General features: G+C 41.2%; 1 protein-coding gene and 1 non-coding gene across 10 annotated transcripts in view; one reads left to right on the top strand and one right to left on the bottom strand.

The window, feature by feature from the left end:
* LOC108603064 (serine/threonine-protein kinase par-1) overlaps window positions 1-22,080 on the top strand; it is a 38,475-nt gene that overhangs the window by 3,309 nt on the left and 13,086 nt on the right. For 5 of the 9 annotated variants that reach the window (XM_017991506.2, XM_017991508.2, XM_017991502.2 and 2 more), the window contains 5 exons: window positions 18,969-19,242; window positions 19,321-19,520; window positions 19,595-19,812; window positions 19,876-20,488; window positions 20,880-22,079. In XM_017991506.2, coding sequence (XP_017846995.1) covers window positions 19,022-19,242; window positions 19,321-19,520; window positions 19,595-19,812; window positions 19,876-20,488; window positions 20,880-22,079 — 2,452 coding nt within the window. In that variant the 5' untranslated portion in view covers window positions 18,969-19,021. Of the gene's footprint in view, window positions 1-12,887; window positions 13,012-13,139; window positions 13,376-18,610; window positions 18,874-18,968; window positions 19,243-19,320; window positions 19,521-19,594; window positions 19,813-19,875; window positions 20,489-20,879; window position 22,080 lie in introns of those variants that run through there. The other 4 variants (XM_017991507.2, XM_017991505.2, XM_017991504.2 and 1 more) reach the window with 4 other exon arrangements.
* On the bottom strand, window positions 7,037-7,118 carry Trnas-gcu. Its single transcript has one exon. It is a non-coding gene; the product is annotated as a tRNA-Ser (tRNA).

The raw sequence follows: 22,080 nt of genomic DNA, 5'->3' as shown, positions 1-22,080 counted from the left end.
AAGTGGGCGCATGAAAGTCGGTAGCAACCAACTTTTATATACACTTTGTCTAGGGCATCGCAGCATTTCGGCATTGGTCAAATGACAAAGCCTATGTATGATTTATTTTAGATTTTCTCCAATTTTTTTACCAGACGTAAATAGTTTTTTTTTCTTCGATTTGCTGGGGAAGGGACTGAAAAAAATGTCATTGCTCACACAGACAGACGGACATGGCAATATCGACGCAGTTTATCTTGCTGACTAAGAATATATAGACCTTATGCCATGCCTCTTTCTGCTGTTACATACATTTTCACAACTTCATAATACCCTTATCCAAATTTTATAAAAATGTGAAAGTGTATAAAAAAATCCTGCTTGGTCAATATTCTATTTAAACTATGAAATAGCAAAATAATAATAAAAGTAAAGGACGCAGAACGCATTCAATTCATACATACTACAGCCCAATACATACAAACATACACACACGCCTACACTCGAGAGCCTTGTGGCTGCTCCAGAGATCTTCAACCTGACGTTGCACTTTGTTAGTCGGCAGCAGCCGCGTAGCAGGCGAGAGAGTGCGCAATAATAAGAAAGTGCAAGGCAGTTGAGTAGCTGCTGCCAGGCGGTTTGGACCCAAGTGCTAGCTTAATGAAATCCACAAGTTAAATAAAAAACACCCAAGCACCCGAGCGATGCGTTTGCCAGTCTGTCAGTCAGTCAGTCAGTCAGGCATTCAGTCGGTAAGACAGCCAAGGGATAAGCAAGGTGTAGCAATTGTAGAGACTCCTGCCCATTGAAGGAGCTTCCATGTTTTTGTTCGCTTGTTGTTATTGCCATTGTTGCTGCTGCTGCAGCCCTTGTTATTATTATTGTCCAACCATAAAGTTCAAGAAGCTGCATAGTAATTGTGTCTGCTATGGATGCAAAAGCAGCTCTTTTAAAAATGAACACTTTAAATGCATTTTCCTTACATCTCATGCGTATGCATATGAAAAGAAAAACTTTAAAAGGAAATTGCGGCAGTTTTATTTCGAAACTGCTCGAATATCTAAGCACAATAAACGTGAATTGTTGAACATTGAGGCAAGAACATTTTGCAGTAATTATTCAATTACTTCCTAACTTAAATATGTGTTTAAAATGCAGCAGTATATAAGAATATATCAGTTTTATACTTTTGGTATCAAATCAAAATCAATTTTTTTTTTAAACCCAATTAACATTTCTTATACGTTTTTTTTTAGTTACTTTATAAATAGTATCGACCAATTTACCCAAAAGCAAAACAAATAAGCGCATTAGAGTTCGAATTTCATTAAAAAAATAATAATTTCTAGCGAGCAAACATCAAGTTTCAGCTTATCAAGAATTTACTGTATAAATATGCGCTTAAATAACTCCACTCTGTGAGTTAAAAACAAATTTTAAATACACAGCTGGTCGCATTTTCCGATTAAATAAAAAAGGAAAATATTTAAATGTTGCAGTTAAAATTTAAAAATCTGACACATGATGGCATTCCAATGGCGGTAAATGAAAGTCAGGTAAGAGAAGCAGCCGCAAATAAGAGCAACAACAACAAAAGCGGCAAACTCATAAAATGCGCACTGCCAAGTCAAAAATATATGTGCATATGTGGCGCCACACAGCGACTGCCCTCCTCCTATGCCCCCCCACACGCTGCAGCCGGCACACGCATGCAGCAATCATTTTAAATCTGGTGAAGAAAAAAATTTATCAGCCACTTTGCTCATAAAAAATAAATAAAAAGTTGCAATACGCGTATAATATTTTTTGCCATATAAATCTGCGTGCATACAAGACATACATACATGCTACTATAATACCTTGGTATATATTATATATATATATTCAAATTGTGTGTGTATGTATGAGTGTGAAAGCGGTGGGTGGATAGTTGTGGCTGCGGCTAAATTGCCAACGTTTGTATAAATATGAATACCCTGTATGACTGACTATCAAAAAGTTGATTAGGTTAACTTAATTTTAAAAGAATACCGACGAGCAGTAGTCCGAGATATGTAATAAAATCATTCGATACGCTTTTTACCCATCAAAATCAATTATGATTGAGTGCGAAAGCTCTTGAGCACAAGTTTTAACAGCAAATCAATCAAACATAATGATTATGAACTTTAATAAGCCAGATCGAAAATATCTTATGTGCATAGAGCATACAGCATAGATGAGTGATGCTGCTGCTGCTGCTGCTGCCTCTAGGGGGTGGTGGTGAGTGGGCTTGAGTTTGCGGAATATTGCAAATATGCAAAGCTGGCTGAGAGCAACAAGAACATTATTTACACACGCCCTAATGCACACACACACACACACACACACACATACACATGCGCAATCATTTTCAGCTGAGGCTTATGCTGCTTGAGTGTGGGTGGGTGACTGGCTGGATGGTTTGTTGCAAGGTGGCACGGGTGCTGCTTAAAATGCTAAAATGCTTAGCATGGCAAAATCAATTTGATGCCATTTGTTAAAATGCTTTACGAGCAAGTGCTTGTATGTGTGTGTGTGTGTGTGTGTGTGCATAAAATATGACGGCACATTTTGGGGAAAAAAGTTGCGCTTGAAGTGCAGTCAGTGGCAGTGGCAGTGGCAGGCGGGAACGTTGCCACATGCAGCATTTACATTTTATGCCATTTTCTCGTCATTTAATATGTGTGTGTGTGTGTAAGTGTGTGTGTGTGTGCTTGTTTGCTAGTATATCGGTCAAGGCTATTGGGCCTCATTCAGATTTAGTCGTAAACAGCGTTTTAGATGCTGCCGCCGCCATCGCTGCCGCTGCTGGTGCTGCCGATTTGAAGACAACTGTGCCGTGCCACTAAATCAACACTTTTGCCGCCGCCGCCGCCGCCGCCTCCGCCCATGCATGCCAGGCACGCAGTCAACGCTTATGGGCATTACCCTCTTTTTGCAGCCTTTTGGACTGCCAAAGTTAATGACATTTGCACCGTTGCATGCAACGTTGCATCCGTCTCAACGCTTTGCATGACAATGTAAGCGTGCGATTCGTTTATATCCCTTTTTGAGCAAAATAAGGTCAAGGATATTTTTGGCACGCCCTCTCGCTCTCCCTCTCTCTCTCTCTCTCTCTCTCTCTCTCTTTCTATTTTTGCACGCCAAGCAAAGTTAGCGCTCGTGCAAAAATTCTCTTCTTGGGGGCAACGTGACATGCCATGTTGAAGGAACTTGCGTGCTTGTTGTTACTTGTTTGTATATTACCCGAGGGGTGTACAAATTGCATTTATTTGGTCACTAGCTCGTCCACTTTGAGCCGGAAGTTTTCATTTGGCAGCGGCAGCGGCGTTGTTCGGGTAAAATGTGAAAATGTTCGCAGGGGGCGTGGGCGTGGCGCGTAAAATTCACATTAAGCTGAGTGTGTCACTCTTGCTCTTGCCACCAAAAATGTAATTTAAATTTATTGTTGCTGTTAGTGGATTTTGCGGTTGTTGCCTTAATTGAGGCAAGTAAATATTTGGCCGAGTGGCAAATGAATTTGATTAGCTTTGTAAGTAAATGTTGCAGTAGCTTTCATTTTGTATACGCAACGGTTAATTATTATATACAAAGTCAGAAGTCGGCTGCACCATATGATTGGATTACTGCGCTATGTTGTTGATGCTTGCGCGAAAATTAATTAAGTCTAAAGTTACATTATAAAGGAGTGTAGGTCTATGCCATGAATCACGCATACGCCGCAGCAGCAGTAGCAGGAAAACTGATTTAAGGCGTAGCGCATCAAACTAACAGTAATTAGCTTTAATAAAACTGCAGCAAAGTCAACAGAGTAGAGTGTAAAAATGCTAAAAAGAGTTTAGTGAGTGCGCAAAGTTTTTGAAATTCACAGTCAGTGCGGCAACAAGCAAACAAATAGCAATCAGCAGCACCACAAGAACTTCTACACTAACTATGCCAACAGCAACAGCAACAGCACCAGCACCAGCACCAGCACCAGCACCAGCAGTTGCAAAAGGAACGACAGCAACATGTACACGAAGTAAAACTATCATTGCTCTATTGAAAAGCATTCAATTCAGTTGAGAGTTGCGCTCTTATCCGCTACGCACACTAAAATTGTTAGTCTATGTAATCCCATTTAAGCCAGCAGTCTGTCTGTCTGTCTGTATGTCTGTCGCTAAGTCTGCTGCTTCTTGAGCTCTGTAGTTCGTTTGCAGATTTCTTTAGCCGTAAGGCGTGCGAGCGCGCACTTAAAATCTGCCATCAACACTTGTTTATAGTAAGCCACAATCCTTTCTCAGCCAACCAGCCACCCACCCACCCACTCAGTCTTTCAAGCAAATGGCAGTAAAGCAAAGCAAATCTGAGGCTTATACATTTGTCGTCTTAGCGCAAAGACGTTGACGTCGGTTTTCTATTTTATAATCCATTTTACCGCAAGCCAGCGGCATTGGCAGCCACGCCCACATGCAGACAACACGCCCTAGCAATAAAACTTTCTACTTTAGCTTGCTTGCTGCAAAAAAAACCAAAAAAAAAACCAACAACTCTTTTGTTGTTAGTGCTGCTACTGCAATTTTTGTGCTGCCTTTGCGTGTGTATATGTGTGTGTGTGTGACTGTGTGTGTGTGTGTGTGTGTGTGTGTTAGCCGTGTTGACGACAGTTTCGTCAATGAGCTTTTCATGGCTGCCAGAGTAAAAGACGTCGACATCGACTACGAAGGCAGTGGAAACAAAGGTACATTAGTTAGGTGGCCAATCGAGGCAAATTAACTTTATATTCAATTTATAATCTATTCCATAATGAGCTTAATGTACATTTCATTAAATTTCCAACTTTAATATTTATTAATCAAATACATACTTCATTTTGCTGTCGAAAGTGTATTGATGGTTCAGCTCTATTGCCGCCTGCTCGTCTTCTCTACTTATTTATTTAGTTTATTTACTTGAATACGTTTTTGAAATTTATTTTCGGACTGACCTACATTGGCAGTTGCCTGTTTTTCTTAGCCTTGTTGTTCTTTTTGTTGTTGTTGTTGTCGTTGTCGTTCTTCCTCTTGTTGCTCTAGAACGTCATATGATTTTTGATTATAACGTCAATGAGTTGACTCTTATAGCAGCTGCTACTGGCAACAGCAACAGCAATAGCACCGCTCTTCAATTTATCTTGCCTTGCCGCCTCACAGACTGACAGTTTTGTTTAGCGCCAGAGACAATGTCAGGATAAAAGGAAAATATTTGAAATTGTTTGACAACTGAAATAGAAAGAGTGCGCGTTATCAATAATTGAAAGACAGCTAGAGAAAAAAAAAACAATTGCACAAATTTCAAACGTTTCCAGCAATATAGGGCGACAAAAGTTTGCAATCCCCTCCCCCACCCAAACACACACACACGCACACACACACATTGATATATCTTACTTTATGTCATGCTAATGTCGAATTCTTGGTGCTTTTGTTCACAACTCTTTGCGCTCTCTCTCTCTGTCTCGCCAGCGCCAGTGTCTGTGTTTTGTGTGTAGCTCTCATGGTCTCTATGCTTAGGTTCTTTGCATTGAGTTTTCCGTTTCCTGCGCCAAAAATATGAAAATTGTTTGCTTGTTTGCTCACAGCAAAATACCATTTTGAAGCATCGCTAACGTTAACCCTCAATGCCCCGCAGCTGCTGCTGTGTTTATTTCACTATTTTTAATACACTTTGACATTTTTTGTAAAAAACGGAAGAGGGTATCATAAAGTTATGTAGACTCCATAAAGTATAAGTGGACATAGTCATGTCCGTTTGGCTGTATGATCAACGAGACTATAAGAGCTAGAGGTGCTCCTATCGAAATCGATTTTTTTTATTTTCTTTCCATCCCTAGTTAATCGGAAAAAGTTGATTATTTTCAACGGAAAAATCTAAAAGAAATAACAAAACCACTGTTATGTTCTCGACCGATGCCGAAAATTTCAAAACGATCAGATAAATAACTTAGTCGAAGTGTATAAAAAAGTTGGTTGCGCCCACATTTAATGTGTCCACTTGTTTTCTTCTGCTTTTATTGTTTATGTCGTACATTTAGTCGTTGTCTGCGTTTTTTTTTTTTTTTTTGCTGTTATAGTATTAGAAATAGTTTTATGATATTGTTTCTTTTTTTTTTTTTTTTGTTGCTTTTGATTTAACTATAAACTAGTGCTTATATAATCTTTGTTGTCAGTGTCTATTTCAGTTATGCTCTGTGCTCTGTACAAAACACACACAAATTCTCAGTAATGTTTACGATATGTAAAGCTGAAACTCTGACAAGCTTTTTGAACATTGTCGCTTGTGTGTGCGATGCCAACAACTTTATCAATATATCAGTTTGTTAATTGACAAACTGCATGTGAGATTATTACGTAAAAGCAAGCTTTGAGTATATTAAGTCCACAATCAAATTGCTAATTATGAACTTAAAATTGTGGCAATATCGCAATCAATAAATTGTAGAATATTAAGTCGTACACCAAGTCGAATTGCATTGTTTCTTGAAGCTAGAAATTACAAAAAAATAATTCATTTTTCAATCTTAATTCATAATATTTTCATTTCGTTTAGATTAAGTAGCAGTTTACTTTTCAGTTAATCATTCTGATAGTCAAATTTTAAATGAGTTGTAAATGTTGTTGTGAGGTAATTGTGCATTAAATATTGCAGTCCATTAATTTTCTCCTACACCAATACAAGTATAAATGTTGCAACCACGAAAACCAAGCCACCAACTGCACAAACATGCATATTCATGTGTAAATAATAATAATTAATTTAATTTAAATATTGTTTACTCTTGATAAGCACGATTATGCTGAAAAAAAAAACATTGCACTGCACGGAGAAAATAATAAATTAATAGCAACAAAGCATGGCTATATATAAAATAAATTTAATATATACTAGAATGCATTTCACTAAGCGCACAACGTGTTGAATTTTATGCCTCATTGTTTTCAACAAACAATTGAAGAATGTGCAAAACGTGAATCAGCTAAAATACAAAAATAAAATGGAAAATACATTTCAGCATTCGCGACGAGGATGGGATTCGAACCCACGCGTGCAGAGCACATTGGATTAGCAGTCCAACGCCTTAACCACTCGGCCACCTCGTCCTCCACTGCATCTGAGCTCTAGAGCCGAACTTGCCATAAATGAACTTTCTGGCAACGCTTTCCATTTGCATTTGTTTATGAGCAAAGTGCTTAAAATGCAAAATTGAACTAAGAATACGAATTAATTTAGAAAGCAACATATTTTAAAAGTAATGCACAATTTAATATTAATTAACGTAAATAAACCAACCAAAACCATGAGCCAATTGAGATCTGGTGTAACCAAAGGATAGTCACGCCTTTCTCTTCAACTCGTGTAATTATTTTTTTGCAATCTTCTGTATTTAGCCCCTGATTTGGAGGTTGAGGCTTAATATTTCTGGGAATAACTAAGCGAAATCTTGCCTGTATTTTATCTTGCTATTAATGCATATAATTCGCTTATAATATTAATGCATTTGCATGAAAGATGAAACAGATATAAATATAATAAATATTTAAAAAATATGAATCATTTAATATGAAGCAATTTGCTGTACATGACTTGAGCACAGGCAAACCTCTTGAAGCAGCGCTGCACTCACTGCAGTCAGCGTTGACTGTTTTCTCTATTTTGTGCTGTGCTGTGTTTGTTTTTCCTTTATATATATGTATATATATATATATATATATATATTTAAAAAGGCACTTTTGGCGTAGAAACAAAAACTAAACTAAATGGCAACAACAGTTGGAAAACTGTGCACGCTTCTTTGCGTATATCGCGCGCTCTCTCTCTCTCTCTCTCTCTCTCTCTTTATCTTTCTCTCTCGCTCCTTCAGAGTAAAAGTATAAGCAATGCTTTTAGCTCTCAACAACAAACTGAAAAAGCGCAAAACAACTTGAAAATGCATTTTAATTACATGCGTCTCAGTGGCAATGCATGCCGCTGTTGCAACCAACCCACCCCACCCCACCGCCCACTACGTGCCTGCGAATTGATGCTCTTTAATTTAATGGGCTTTAAGAAAATACGCAATTACGTGTAAAATGGTGGACAGCGGTCAGTGAGTGTGTCCGTGTGTGTGTGTGTGCAACACGCCCTCAAATTGAGCACAGACTGCGACCTTAACAGGACACATGGTCTGACTGACGGACGGACGGACGGACGGACGGGCGGGCGGTCTGTCTGGCTGGCTGACTGACAGACAGGCAAACTGACAAATTGACATTTTGTCATTGCAGTGCGCGCATTTCATTTAAGTGTCAAAATAAATTAACAACCGCATAGGTTAGCAGCAAAAACAAAAGCAAAGCAAACCGCAACATCAGATGCCGTGTGTGGTGGCTGCAACAAGCTTAGTTAGTGGTGCAACTAATTGAACGCAAGCGACACACAAATTATTTATCAATGATGCATAACTGCAGAACTTAAAAATCAAAGTTTTTTTTACAAATTTGTGTCACATTTCCTTCCACAGTCGGCTGAGTTGCCAAAATATTTGTTGCTGTAGCTGCAAGCAATGCAAGTGACATTTTTATTGCCACATTAAACCGAATCCGAGCAACCGCAAAAGCAGAAAGAAAACACATTTAGCCAAAACTTCACTTCGCCGTCGCCGTCGTCGTCGTCAGCGTCTTCTTCTTCTTTTTGTGTGGCATACTTTTAAATCCATAAATATACAAATGTGCGCATAGTTATTTTAGTTGCTTTCAGCTGTTTTGGACATGCGGCGCCACAACTGCAAACATTTCTCTTTTATTATTATAAAGCAACATTATAACTGCATAAATTTCATTTAATTTCATGTGCGCCAAGCACTTTTTAATGTGCCCAGAACAACGTGGCGGAAATCATAAACTAAAATATGCTTGCCACCACCACCACCACTACACCACACCACAACACACTGCATTACTCTATTTGTTGAAATATTATGGCGAGAGTGGCATAAGCTTCATGTTCAATAGCTAACACTTGATAAATTCAAAAAAATAAATATCCAATTGGTTGATATACACTAAAGTGTACTTGGGCGGCTCTAAACATGGCAATAAGCAATTAAAGCGCTCTCTGCGCAAAAACATGAAAACAGGAAGCTTAACTGCGAAGCACAGTGTTACCCCAACCTGCCCCTTGGTGGCCCAACACACGACACTTGTCTTGAATTGGACAACAAGCCACCTTGGACGGTGTACAAATGTTGCTGATTAAGTTGTTGCCGCAAGCAATTTGCGTCAAGTGAGGCGCATGACTTTCAGCATGTGTCACAGTACGCTGAATAACTGTGCGCTGAGCAGCGACAAAATAACAACAATAAGCAGCAACAGAAACGGCAAGAAACAGCAAGTGAAACAAAGCGAAAACAGCAAAAGCCAACAACATGCGACAATTACAACCGTAAATTATGCCAACAAGAGGCCGCCGCACCCGCAACACTGCCACGCCCACTGTTGCTTAACTGCCCACAAGCTGCCAAGCTGCCAAGCTTGCCACAATGTGGGGCTGCTGCTGCTGCATAAAAGAAGCAGCAGCCAGAGTAACAACGAAATGAAGTGCAACCAACGTCAAGCGAAAACTCAATTAAGTAAATGAGCGCAAAGCAGGCGTTGAATATGTTGCTGTTGTTGCATCCACTTGCTTGTAACCACTCCATGCAACAACAACAACAACAACAACCTCAATTTGTTGTTCTTATTTTTCCACTTGACATAATTGACTTAGTACAAAGCCTTAGCGCGCACATAGAACAAAACAAAGACTAAATAAATACTGAATTCGCATGCAAATTAAATGCACTAATTGCTGTTGAGATATTTGTCAGATACTATTTTTATTGCATTGTTGCTGACACTGCCGCAAGTTGTTCCTTTCGCTGTCCTGTCAGCAGTCAGAGCAGCAATTATCCCAAAAGAGTTCCCATATAAGCCTTTTATACTTGTAAGATGCTATAATTATTCCCATTTAATGCTTAAATAGCAACAAAGTGTAAAATAAATTAATATAGTTTCAATTTCAAGCCAATTGCTCTTGACTCGAATTTATGTCTTACATAAAATTAAGCTGAATTAAATGAAATTAGATACAAAGCGGCAAGAGAATATAATTTAAAAAATGCAAACTAAGGTGTTACTCGACAACATGGCCAACGTGCCCTGCATCACGCAAAGTCAATTAAGCTACGGCGATAAAATGGCCAACCCAGTCACACACACACACACTCGAACCGGCGCGACGCCATTTTGTAGCCAGCATGCCGCCATGCAAACACACACACACACACACACACACACACACACACACATGCACACATTTAAAGCAAATTTGCCACATGCACTGCCAAATGAAATGAAATGAAATGAAATGTACAACAGCAACAACAACAACAACAAATGTGCATGGAAATAAAAGCAAGTTGCGTGGGTGAACTGCGAGTTGAGCCACACAAATCGTGCTGGAGGGCATAACTTTTTCAAATGCGTTAAAGTGCAGCTTTTGAATAAACGCGTGTCGACCATAGAAATTTGCTAACTAACGGCAACTATTTATGCTTGCGGGCCCTAAAGCGAAAGTTTGCTGTGTGTGTGTGTGTGTGTGTGTGTGCAGCATTTCCGCTTCCGCTTGAATTTTGCTGTAATATGACTAGCATATATTTAAACAAAGCAAATGCATTACGTGCTCGATTTATAAGTGATATGCAAATTAGGAAATTTAAATAGCATCAACTGCTGTTGGGTGTTTATGGCTTTAATTGTTTTATCAAAAGCATAACTTGTTCTAAAAATGTTGCATGCAGCTTGAGCCTTAAGTGGCAGCTGCAGCTGCTAAGCATGGAATGGGGGTGGGGGCACGCAGCAGGTTTTGCTGCCTGCAGCAGGTAGCCAAAAATAGTTTTGGCTCCACGCAAAAATTTGCCAGCAATGTCGCGTTTTTATACTTCAGACATGCCAAGGCGTGCATGCAAGCGATTGGCTTAACGCCCACTAAAAATTGTTGAAGCCCCCGCCCCACGTGTTGTTTTTATTGTGGCAACGCTTTCTTTTGTTGAGTTGTGCGAAAAGTAAATAAAGTAAAGTAGGCAAGCTTTTATGTAGGTCGATTGGTCTCTGGGTCACGCGCATATTTGCACACACACACACCTTGCATGAGTGTGTGTGTGTGTGTGCGTGCCAGACACGCCAGGCAGACACACGGACGGACTTACAAAAAGGCGTACGGAAATTATATAAAGCTTAGTCTTATGCCATTAAAGTTGACTTGCTATGGATCATGGGCCCCAATTACTCGCAAGCGAACGGAACGCTTCGATTCCGTGCTCCATTTCAGCGCTGCTTCCTGCTTTGGCATCAGCAACGGAAACAGGCACCAACAACTACCAACTAGTAGTAGTAGCAGTCTGGCCGCCTGGCATTTGATAAATAGACGTCTTTTGACGCTTAATGCTTGGCAGCCTGCCTGCCTGGCTGGTAAATATTTGCACTGGCTTCGACTAAAAGGTGATAAACCTGGCATAATGCAATATTTAGTGTTTGAACAGGCATTTTAAGGGCTCTGCATATAACGCTGCAGTCTGCCATACCCATTCATGTGCTTTCTGTTTGTCCAGCGTTGATAAGCGTTTGAAATATTTTCCACAATTTTGCATATGCAAATGTAAACCACATAGAGTGAAAGAGTGAGAGAGAGAAAATAGACTAGCTCGTGCTTAATAATACAAACAAGCACACACACACACACACACACTTTGGGGCTCTAGTGTGTGTGCCAAGATTGAGTTTGTTGATTAATGTTGTTAGCGCTGGGTAAGCTCCAAGCCAGCCCACAGCTAGACAGAGCCAGAGAGAGCGAATGTAGAGCTAGTGCCTGATGGATAGTTGGTCCCTTGGCTAGCACCCACTCAACCACAGCACAAATACTTTATTTAAATTTTACATTACACATGTTTGAAAGAACATTTTACTTAAATGAGAAATCAAATTCAATTAGAATTAGAATTTAAGAATTCAGTTTGAATTAAATGAAAACAAAAATTTAAATTGAATTTGAAAAATGGAATTAACTCGATTCAATTAATTCAAAAGCCATTAATTTATATTGAAAAAAATGAATGCAATGCAAAATTTAAATTTAAGTGAAAATTAATTTTTCTAATTTTTTCTTAGAACTCAACGAATATTTGTAGTTTACTACGATTTATTCTTGATCAGAAAATGAATAATTCTTATGCTTCGTAATTTTGTCCACAGTTATTGTCTGAGTTTTTACATTTTTTAGTGAGTGTGTGTGTGTGTGTGTGTGTGTGTGTGTGTGTGTGTGTGCATTAGGCAAATTATATTAAAATAAATCAATTGCTTATTGGGGCGCTCTACTGGGGAAAAACAGATTCTTGGCTAACAAAATGTTTATGTACTGCTTGCACTATATACTCGCATATTATGAACACACACACACACACACACACACGTACGCATACATATAGAGCAAGAGACTTGAGCCCATAATAGATATATAGTATATGCACAATCGTGATCTCGACACGATCGTTTCCACACAAACACACATAGCGACATGGCACGCGTCCCGCTCCAAGTCGAAACGAGCTGCACGTGAGCGTAAGAACGCACCGCAGAGAGAGCGAGAACGAGAACGAGATCGAGAGAGAGAGAGAGAGCGGGAGCAAGTGCAGGCGATCGCAGAGCGGTTGTTAGCATGGTGGGGTGTTTATTTTTAGGATAACAATGCCCCAAGAGGCGTTGTGCGCACCAGGAGTATGAAAATGCTCGCGTTTTAGTATTTTGGGGAAAAGCATTGAGGGAAAATTGTGTTGGGCTGGCAGTCGAGCGCATAAAGCGACGCGAACAAGGCGGCAACACTCAACAACGGCAACGGCAACGGGCAACGGCAAAACCGAAAATATTTTCGGCTGCGTGTAAAGGCCAGTGCGCGAATTATATATTTATGTATACATAGACGGTGTGTATGTATGCCAGAGATACATATGCATATATGTAGTGAAAATATAGCCCATGATAACTACATATATTGCATATATATATATATATATATATATATATATTTCGACGTTCTACTATATATGGAGCAATATACGGAATGTAAAGAGAGATTTGCAATTTGACGAAATAAATGCAAGTGAAATGTGAATAATTGAGTGACGCCGGTGAATGCAGCACTCTAGGTGCATTAGTGTGTGTGCGTGTGCGTGTGCTTGTGTGTGTGTGTGGTCATGAATTTCCAATGCAGCTACGCACAACAATAAAAATACCAAGTTGAAATTATAAAGCAAACGTAGGCAACAAGTACATAGAGATATAGATATGTAAGTACATATTTATTTATCATATCCAAATACATATATATGCCTCTAATATATATGCCCAGACAACAGGGACTGATCTGTGCGTGTGCGTGTGTGTGTGTGTGTGTGTATATCCCAAGATATTCTCCCGGTAGAGCGCTTCAGCTTTGCGCTTAGTTTCAACTTCTATATGGAAATACCCTCAGTGCTGCTTCCTCGTTCGTGTTTCTATTTAGCAAAGTTTCGTATGTTTCAAATGTTATTTTATATTATTCCTCTCTCTCTGCTGGTTGCTTTCTTATTTTTTTTGTTATTGTCGCTGGTGTTTTTACTTTTCGTATTTGCTCGTCTCGTATCTTTTGCTTGAATTTGAAAAAAAATCCTCTTGCGTGTTAGCTAAAAGTTATTTTTAAAAATTTCTTTTTTACTTTTTTTTCTTCATGGTGTGTGCTCTCTCTCTCTCTCTCTTTCTCTCGCTCTCTCTCTCTCTCTCTCTATTTAGATTATATCCAAATTTTAAAATATAGCCGTTGTCGTCTATAGCTGTGGCATAGTATACTTGATTTTAAATGTTCTTTGAGCTGCATTAAGACCAGCATTTCCGCATTTGACACACGTACGAAAATACGCTGCTAATTAGGGCTTAAATTTATAGCCAAAATCAACACTGATAATGTGCAATGTGTTGGAGCCACATTACGTATACGCAATGTGGCCATTGTTGTTGTTTGGTTATGTGTAAAATTAATTGTGCTGGCGCACATCATTGTTATTATGCAAAAATCGAGAGACGAGGCAACAAGCATAATTGTTTGATAACATTAGTTGGCAATTGCTGCTGACTTAGCAATTGTCTAAACGTGCATGGTCCACTTTTCTGGCTTCTCTTTCGCACTCCCACTGCCACTCCTTTTAAATGCTTTCAAAATGCCAATTAAGCACAACATTTATTTGTCTACCGACTGTCAAATGCAATATCCGTGCAAGTGGACAACTATAGCAGCAACTGGCAACAGCAGCAACAACTGCAACAACAATATCGTTGGCAATGGCAACAATGTCACAACTCAAGTGTCAGACAAAAGGCGACGATGGCAATGGCAGAGACACACAAAAACAACAGCAATAACAAAAACAATGACAATGCAATAAGAGCAAGAGAAAGACAGCGCTAAAGAAATAACAGAACGCAATGCTTAACTAAATATTATGAAATTAGCCAAAAACCAAAACTTACACAATAAGCTTTTTGTGGCTGCTGCAGTAGAAAACTCTTTGCCAGCAGCTCATAATTATAATGAGAAACCGTTATACTACAAAAAGTAAAGCATAATAATGTAAAACTTAAACCCAATGAATGCCCACGCTTCAAATAGTGTCCGAATAAATTCTCTATAGGACAGTAAAACGCTTCTTCTTCTTCTCTCCTTTTTCCGTTGTGACTGATAGCAAATAGAGCTTCCTACGAAATTTATTGCTGCCTACCGGCTATTTGTATATCGTAACGGGAAATTCAAACAATTTTTACATATTTGTGTTAATTGTTAAATCGATAAAATATTGTTTCTTCCTATAATGATGAGTCTTGCAAAGCGATCGAATGCGATCTTGAAATAAACAGCATTCATTGTTATTATTGCGTGTTGCAATTTTCTAAATATCTCAAAACTTTTTACGCAGCATTAGGTTTTAAAATTTGTTTGAAGCCATAGGTTATAAATCAAGGAAATTATGAAATTAAACAACAACTACTAAATAACATCGCGCAGCTAATTTAGGATTTTGGGGTCCTTCTCCATGTCGCGTAGTATTCGCGCACCTTTGGACTAACCTTTTTTAATTTAATATAAAAATGTCAAAGTGTATTTAAGCAACAAAAACAGCAGAAGCAACTCAGCGAATGCAAAATGAAAACTTTGCTCAGAGCGATTTTTGCACCGGCATAAAGAGCAGAGCGTAAAATACTTGTTTTCCCACACACACACACACACACCTACACATCCAAATTCACACATAAACATACACAGAGAGCACTGATGATGATGATGTGGTTGTGGTTGTTGTTTGTGCTCAGTGCTCGAAAAACTTTTTCAGCATATGGTCTCACGTCAATTGTGTGTACATGTGTGTGTGTATGTTTGTGTGTGTGTGTGTTCGAGGCGCGTGTAGAACGCTGCGCCAACTTTTGATGCAAGCTAAGGAAATGCTTGACAAGTCTTGTTCCTTTTACCACCGCACTTGTATTTTTATTATATTCACCATTATTTCGTGCTTATGCTTTTTTTGCTGGCCCACTGGCATTAGCAAACATATGTATGTACATGTAGATATATATATATGTATTCCTTTGCACATTTTAATTATTTACTTCTTGGCTGGCACGTCATACATATTTATTTTCTGGAGCAGCCTTTTGTTTAAAAGCTTAACTTCTCTCTAAAAGTTCTTTCCTCAACATGAACATAAGTTGTGTGATTTATTTAATGCAATTAATGTCCATGTTCATTCAGTGCGGCTATTTTTTGTTTGCGAACATCCAAAACAAAAGCAAGGCCAAGATATTTTGACTTATTGACACATAAAATTGGCAGTTGTTTACTTTAATTGTCGCCAGAGACATTTCATTTTATAAGGCGATGACCCACGAGCATTTATAAACCATAAATGTGTTCGCTAACAAACTGACTTTATCTAATTTATATTGTCAATGATTTCATCGTATTCAAGCTTCACAATCTAAATATTTATTATACAATAGATTGTTTAGAAAGGCACAGGAATTTCCATTTATATTAAAGTTTTTTAAAATGATAACTAATTTTGATTCAGAGCTGGAATCCTCAATTAGGTTTTTTTTTTCTATTTTATAGATTATATGCTTAACAATGTTTATTCATATACTATAATATTTAAAACTACAGCTATCTATAAAAAGGGTTTGAGTAGGCAAAAAAGAAGTTGGTCCGTAAATTTGAAACTTGTGATAATTTTAAAATAAACCTCAAAAGTCGATACTATATAAGAACATTTAAGAACTCAAGTTGTAGACAATATAAATAGAAAATCCAAATCAATTCAATTTTAAGCTTTAAAAGTTAAACTATAATATGCGAGTGCCAATGATATTCCCTTTTTATATATTTACAAATTTGCATTCCCCTTGTGCTGTCTCTTACTAGTTGACAACTTTAGCTTTGGTTGATTTATTTTTACAATTTGTTTGTCTCGTGTAATCGACGAGTCATTCGATAAGTTCAATTGATTGCGTGCGGCAACGCAGAGCAATTATTTTGCATAAATATGTAGTAACTTTTATGTCTATTTTGTATTGTTGAGTGGACAACAGCATAATTTGTTATAGCTCTAATTTAATTCCAGCATTGAAATTGATTTATCTGAAAGACCCCAAATAATTTGCGCTTAGTATTTTATGCAATTGATTTTATCGTTTATTGGCTTTGATTAATTTATGCGACTTTATGGAGCATTCGTCGCTTGGATTGATGTGCTCGACAGCGCAGAAGACCAAAGCAAGGACACACACACACACACACACACACACAAAGGCAAGGCAAAGCCAATTTAAATATTGAGAGACGTATAGAGTGCGAGAATGAAGGTATTTCATAAATGCTTGTCGCTCGACTTGACCAAGATATTTGCTACAGCATCGGCATCGGCATCAGCATCATTTGCGTATTTGTAATGTCAATCTAATAATATTGCTCCTGTTGTTGTTGTTGTTTTTGTTGCTCCGCACACATATGCAAAATGTACACACACACACATATGCAAAATATTTTGCCTTGCTAGAAATTCCAAGCTGACGGAAAAGCAAACGCAGATATTTCAGCAACTTTGTCTTGGTTTACGGCGTAAGCAGAAAACGACGGGCACTGACGCCACGCTTGGCACGTAGTTAGCTCTGCCATGACATGTGCTGTCTGCAAGTGTGTGTGTGTGTGTGTGCCAAAAAAGAAAATTGTAGCAGGCAAGCAGCCGAGTAGACTGGACGCCACGCTTTGTTATTGTATCTTCAAGATACACAAATTGAAAGAACGAGCGCGCGAGAGTTCAGCGCACTTTCGAAAACTGTTCATTGCACCGCAGCGCCAAAACACACACACACACACGTACACACAACAAATAAATTGAAATGAAAAATAAAGTATCCCAGATGCCCGCAGATAAACGAGCATTAATACAATTGCGTGCCGAGATTAATTTCTTTAGAACCATTGAGCACACGACGGACTGCGTGGTGCCCCCAAAGCCTGCCTGGCTACTTATTTATATGTGTGTGTGTGTGTGTGTGTGTGTGGACTGGGTGTGTGTTGTATCTTGAAGATAAACTCGTATATAGACATGGGGTGTGTGTGTGTGAGTGTGGCTCGTGCCAAGCGCTGCACATGGCTTCAAGTAGTGCAATCGGAAGTGTTTTTGGCTGCTGTCTGTCTGTCTGTCTGTCTAGCTCTTAGCACAGTTTCTCTTTGTTGCTGTAGCTGTATCTGTATCTGTATTTGTTTGTTGTGGTTACACTCTAATTTAGTAGCCATCAAGCGCACATTTATAATTGGAGCGTTGCCAACGAGGCTACCCCTCGCCCCTTTTATTTGTAATTTGACAAAAGTTGACTGCATATAGAACTATACTGTATCTTGTAGATGCACTCATGCACAATGCCTGATAGATTAGTTGCCATAAAATGCTGGCACAACAACAAAAAAAGTATATAGAGTATGAAAAGTTTTTGGAGGTTACTCTGTTGGTGTTGGGCCAAGTGACCACTTTAAGCCCAGACACTTGACCGACCGACTGACCGAGCGACCGACCACCCACTGCTGTTGCATGCCGCATGCGTCGCCGTCTGGCAATTGTGCTCGTTAGTCGCCTAAGCATGACAGGGCATAAAAGTCAGAGCAAAAACTGGCACAGTGTAGGGCAGTATGTGGGTCTCTGGTCATGACATTAAAATATTTTCAAAGTGTTGCCCAGCTGTTCTACGACAGCTTAACTTGAGTTTGCTTGCAGTTGATGCAGATGCAGATGCAGATGCAGATACAAAGCGACAGAGATCCACTTTATCTAATTTAATGCAGCAACAATATTTAAGCTCAAAATAATGCCTTCAATATGAGACTGTCAGACAGCGAGATTAAACTCAAAAAACTCAGCAAGCGAGCATTTCAACTATGCACATGTTTGGTTTATATTTTCTTGCTGTTTATATTTTCTTAGTTGAACACAACTCATGCCGCAGAGCTGTAGCAACAACAAATCCTAGCGCACACACACTCGTCCTTGCTTGTTGCCTGGCCTGGGGCATAATTAAAAACTAGGTCGAGTGTGGATTTTGGACGACGGCGACGGCGACGACGACGACTAGGAAAAGCGCAATCGTCTGTTTGCCAGGCGGAGCTTTGGCGTTTCGTGGATAATTAATTGATTGCCCGTTAGATTGAACGTTTGATGGATGAGTGCAGTCGGTCCCGTGTGTGTGTCTCTGCCTGTATGTGTGTGTGTGTATCTTTTAGCAGTCTGCATATTTGCTTTCGTGTCTAGTGAACTGATTGCTAACAACGATTTTCCCTCCCCTCTTGTCACGCTCTTGCAGTAATTTGCAGGGACAACAGCGCCACAGATAGAGACGGAGACAGGGACGCAGCCATGGTGATAAGCAAACCGGAAACGACTACAAATGGCACTGCTAGTGGAACAGCAGCAGCAGCAGCTGCTGGCCTGGATGCTGCTGCAGCTGCTGCCGCTGCTGCGGCGGCGGCGGCGCATCCATCAGGCATACCACAGGATCAAATAGACAATATCATGAGCGGCATTGCCAATACGGGCGATGTCAAAATGAACAATCATCGCAAAAAGCTGCGTCAAAGGTGAGTGCGGGAGCAACGAACCAAACTCGACGAACTGAACTCTAATCTAATCTATCTCTGCTTCTTGGTTTCTAACAGATTCGATATTATTAAGAAATTAGGACAAGGCACCTACGGCAAGGTGCAGTTAGGTATTAATAAGGAGACGGGCCAAGAGGTGGCCATCAAGACCATCAAGAAATGCAAAATTGAGGCCGAGGCGGATCTGGTGCGCATACGACGCGAGGTTCAGATTATGAGCTCAGTGCAGCATCCCAATATTATACACATCTACGAAGGTAATTGAGCCAGAGTGATTTGATTTGATTTGATTCGATTTTCATATTAATTATGTTTCCCTTCCGTGCTGCAGTATTCGAGAATCGCGAGAAAATGGTGCTAGTCATGGAGTTTGCCGCTGGCGGTGAGCTCTACGACTATCTATCCGAGCGCAAGGTGCTCAGCGAGGAGGAGGCGCGTCGCATCTTTCGCCAGGTGGCCACGGCTGTCTACTATTGCCACAAGCACAAGATTTGCCATCGTGATTTGAAGCTGGAGAACATACTGCTCGACGAGCAGGGCAATGCGAAGGTAAACTCAATTCATAGACATTATTAATATCCTATTTTTAATTGTGTCTATGGGTCCTTGCAGATTGCCGACTTTGGCTTGTCCAATGTGTTCGACGATCAGCGTTTGCTGGGCACCTTTTGCGGCTCACCGCTGTACGCCTCCCCCGAAATTGTGGAGGGCACACCGTATCAGGGACCCGAGGTTGACTGCTGGTCCCTGGGCGTGCTGCTCTATACTCTAGTCTATGGTTCCATGCCCTTCGATGGCTCCAATTTCAAAAGACTGGTCAAGCAGATTAGCCAGGGCGACTACTACGAGCCGCGCAAGCCCTCGCGAGCCTCGACACTCATACGCGAAATGCTGACAGTGTGTCCTCGCAAGCGAGCAACCATCGAGCAGATTTGCTCGCACTGGTGGGTGAATGAGAACGACAATGTCTCCTGCCTGGATCTTGCCGAGGATTTGGCCAACCAAACACCCGTGCGCCTCGACGTGCTCCTCTCACTCACGCCAGCGGCCATAACCGCCGATCAGCTGGTGGTGCCATCGGCCGAGGGTGCCGCCGCTGCAGCTGCTGCCGCCAAGGCCGCTGCCAATGAGCGTGTCCAACGCTCGCACTCAGTGGGCTCCATACGCGATATGGTGCCACCACCCAACACGGAGGCAGAGCGTCGCATCCTGGACATGGTTGCTGGTGAGTTGTTAGCACTGATAGCAATCAGAGTGTATATAGTATATGTATATCATGCTTAATATGACCTCGTTCGAGTACCCAATCAATCCCATGCGCAGAGTTTTGTAAATATTTAGGTTATGTTGAAAGTGCTCTGAACTAACTTGGCATACACAACAATGCGTCCCATTACCACCCACTAACTGCTGCAAATCATGCGGTCTACCAACCCCGCACCCGCTCCCGCTCCCGATTCCCTTATCCCACATACAACTTTAAACCGAAATACGACACTCAAGTGCACTAAACAAATTGAAATCGTATTCATTTTAACCAAAACTCATTAAAACCACGCTGCCCTCTCTCTCTCTCTCTCTTCTCTTCTCTTCTCTCTTGTGTTTGTTGTGCCTAGCTGGAGGAGAGGCCGCACTGATGCCCTCGCCCACACGCACCATCACGCCCGCCCAGAGTCCCGTGCAAACCAAGCGCAAGCTGCAACCCACCGTTTCCACAGATAATGCCGTCGGCAGCACCGCCAAGAAGAAGGACAAGCCGGCCAATAGCTCTTTTGTGGCACCACCACCACCAGCACCAACAACAACAACAGCAGCAGCAGCAGCAACAACCACAACGCTCACGATGCCAACTGCACAGCCAATGGAGACTGAGAGTGCTGCGCCCGTGGAGTCTGCGGAATCCGCAGCCACAACAGTCAACTATTTGCCACAGGACATGCAGCTTGTGAGCAACCTTTGCGAGCAGCTCATTGGCGATGCCTCACCGCCACAACCCACCAATCAACCCCAACCAACAGCTGTGCCACGCCAAGCGACGCGCAGCAAGCTGGACGCTGTGGCCGAGACGCCCGAGGAAAAGGACGCGACCAAAGTGATTAAGAAGTTTGTCAACAAGCACAAGACCGCCGATCTGGTTAATGCCATCAATGAAAGCGCCACAGGCAAGGCCGCGGCTAATGCCACAGCCACTGCCACGCCCACAGGGTCGTCAGCGCCGCCTTTTGTGCGTAAGTGCAGTTTGCAGGACGAGTCGACGTTGAATAAGTTCAACGCCGAGCGACGCAAGTCACGCATACTGGAGACCGCAGAGAAGTTCCAGCCGCCCCCCACAGCCGCAACAGCGGCCGCCACTGGGCCGCCCGAGAAGCCCAAGAAGTTGAGCATACCCGGCGTCAGTGTGGGCAGCTTTAAGAAGGAGTTTGAGCGCAAGGCCAACAATACAACGCCACAAAGCGGACCCACGCCCGGCGAGCGACGCGCCCAGGAAATAGTGGCCGCTGCTGCCGCCGCCGCATTGGAGGCTGAAGCACAAGAAGCCTTCGGCACGCCACCCGCCTCGCCCGCCGTGGCTGACCAGCTGGAGTCAAGTGATTCGAAGAACTCGGTGGCCTCCATATCGCTGGACGAGGCGCGCCGCTCCATGGAGAACTCCATAGCGCTTCTGCGTCAGGCACAAAACGAATCCAGCAAGGAAGTGGATCAGCTATGCGCCCAAACCGAAACCATCGGCGTCAGCGAGCCCAATTTCAGCCCCGATGACCGTGAGCGTAAGTTGAAGAACGCACGCGCCATCATCGGCAATGCCATTCAACCGGG

Source organism: Drosophila busckii, chromosome 3R, assembly GCF_011750605.1.
Source record: "Drosophila busckii strain San Diego stock center, stock number 13000-0081.31 chromosome 3R, ASM1175060v1, whole genome shotgun sequence".
NCBI classification, from domain to species: Eukaryota; Metazoa; Arthropoda; class Insecta; order Diptera; family Drosophilidae; genus Drosophila; species Drosophila busckii.
Note: the sequence above shows the minus strand (reverse complement) of the source record. Positions and strands in the feature narration are given on the sequence as shown.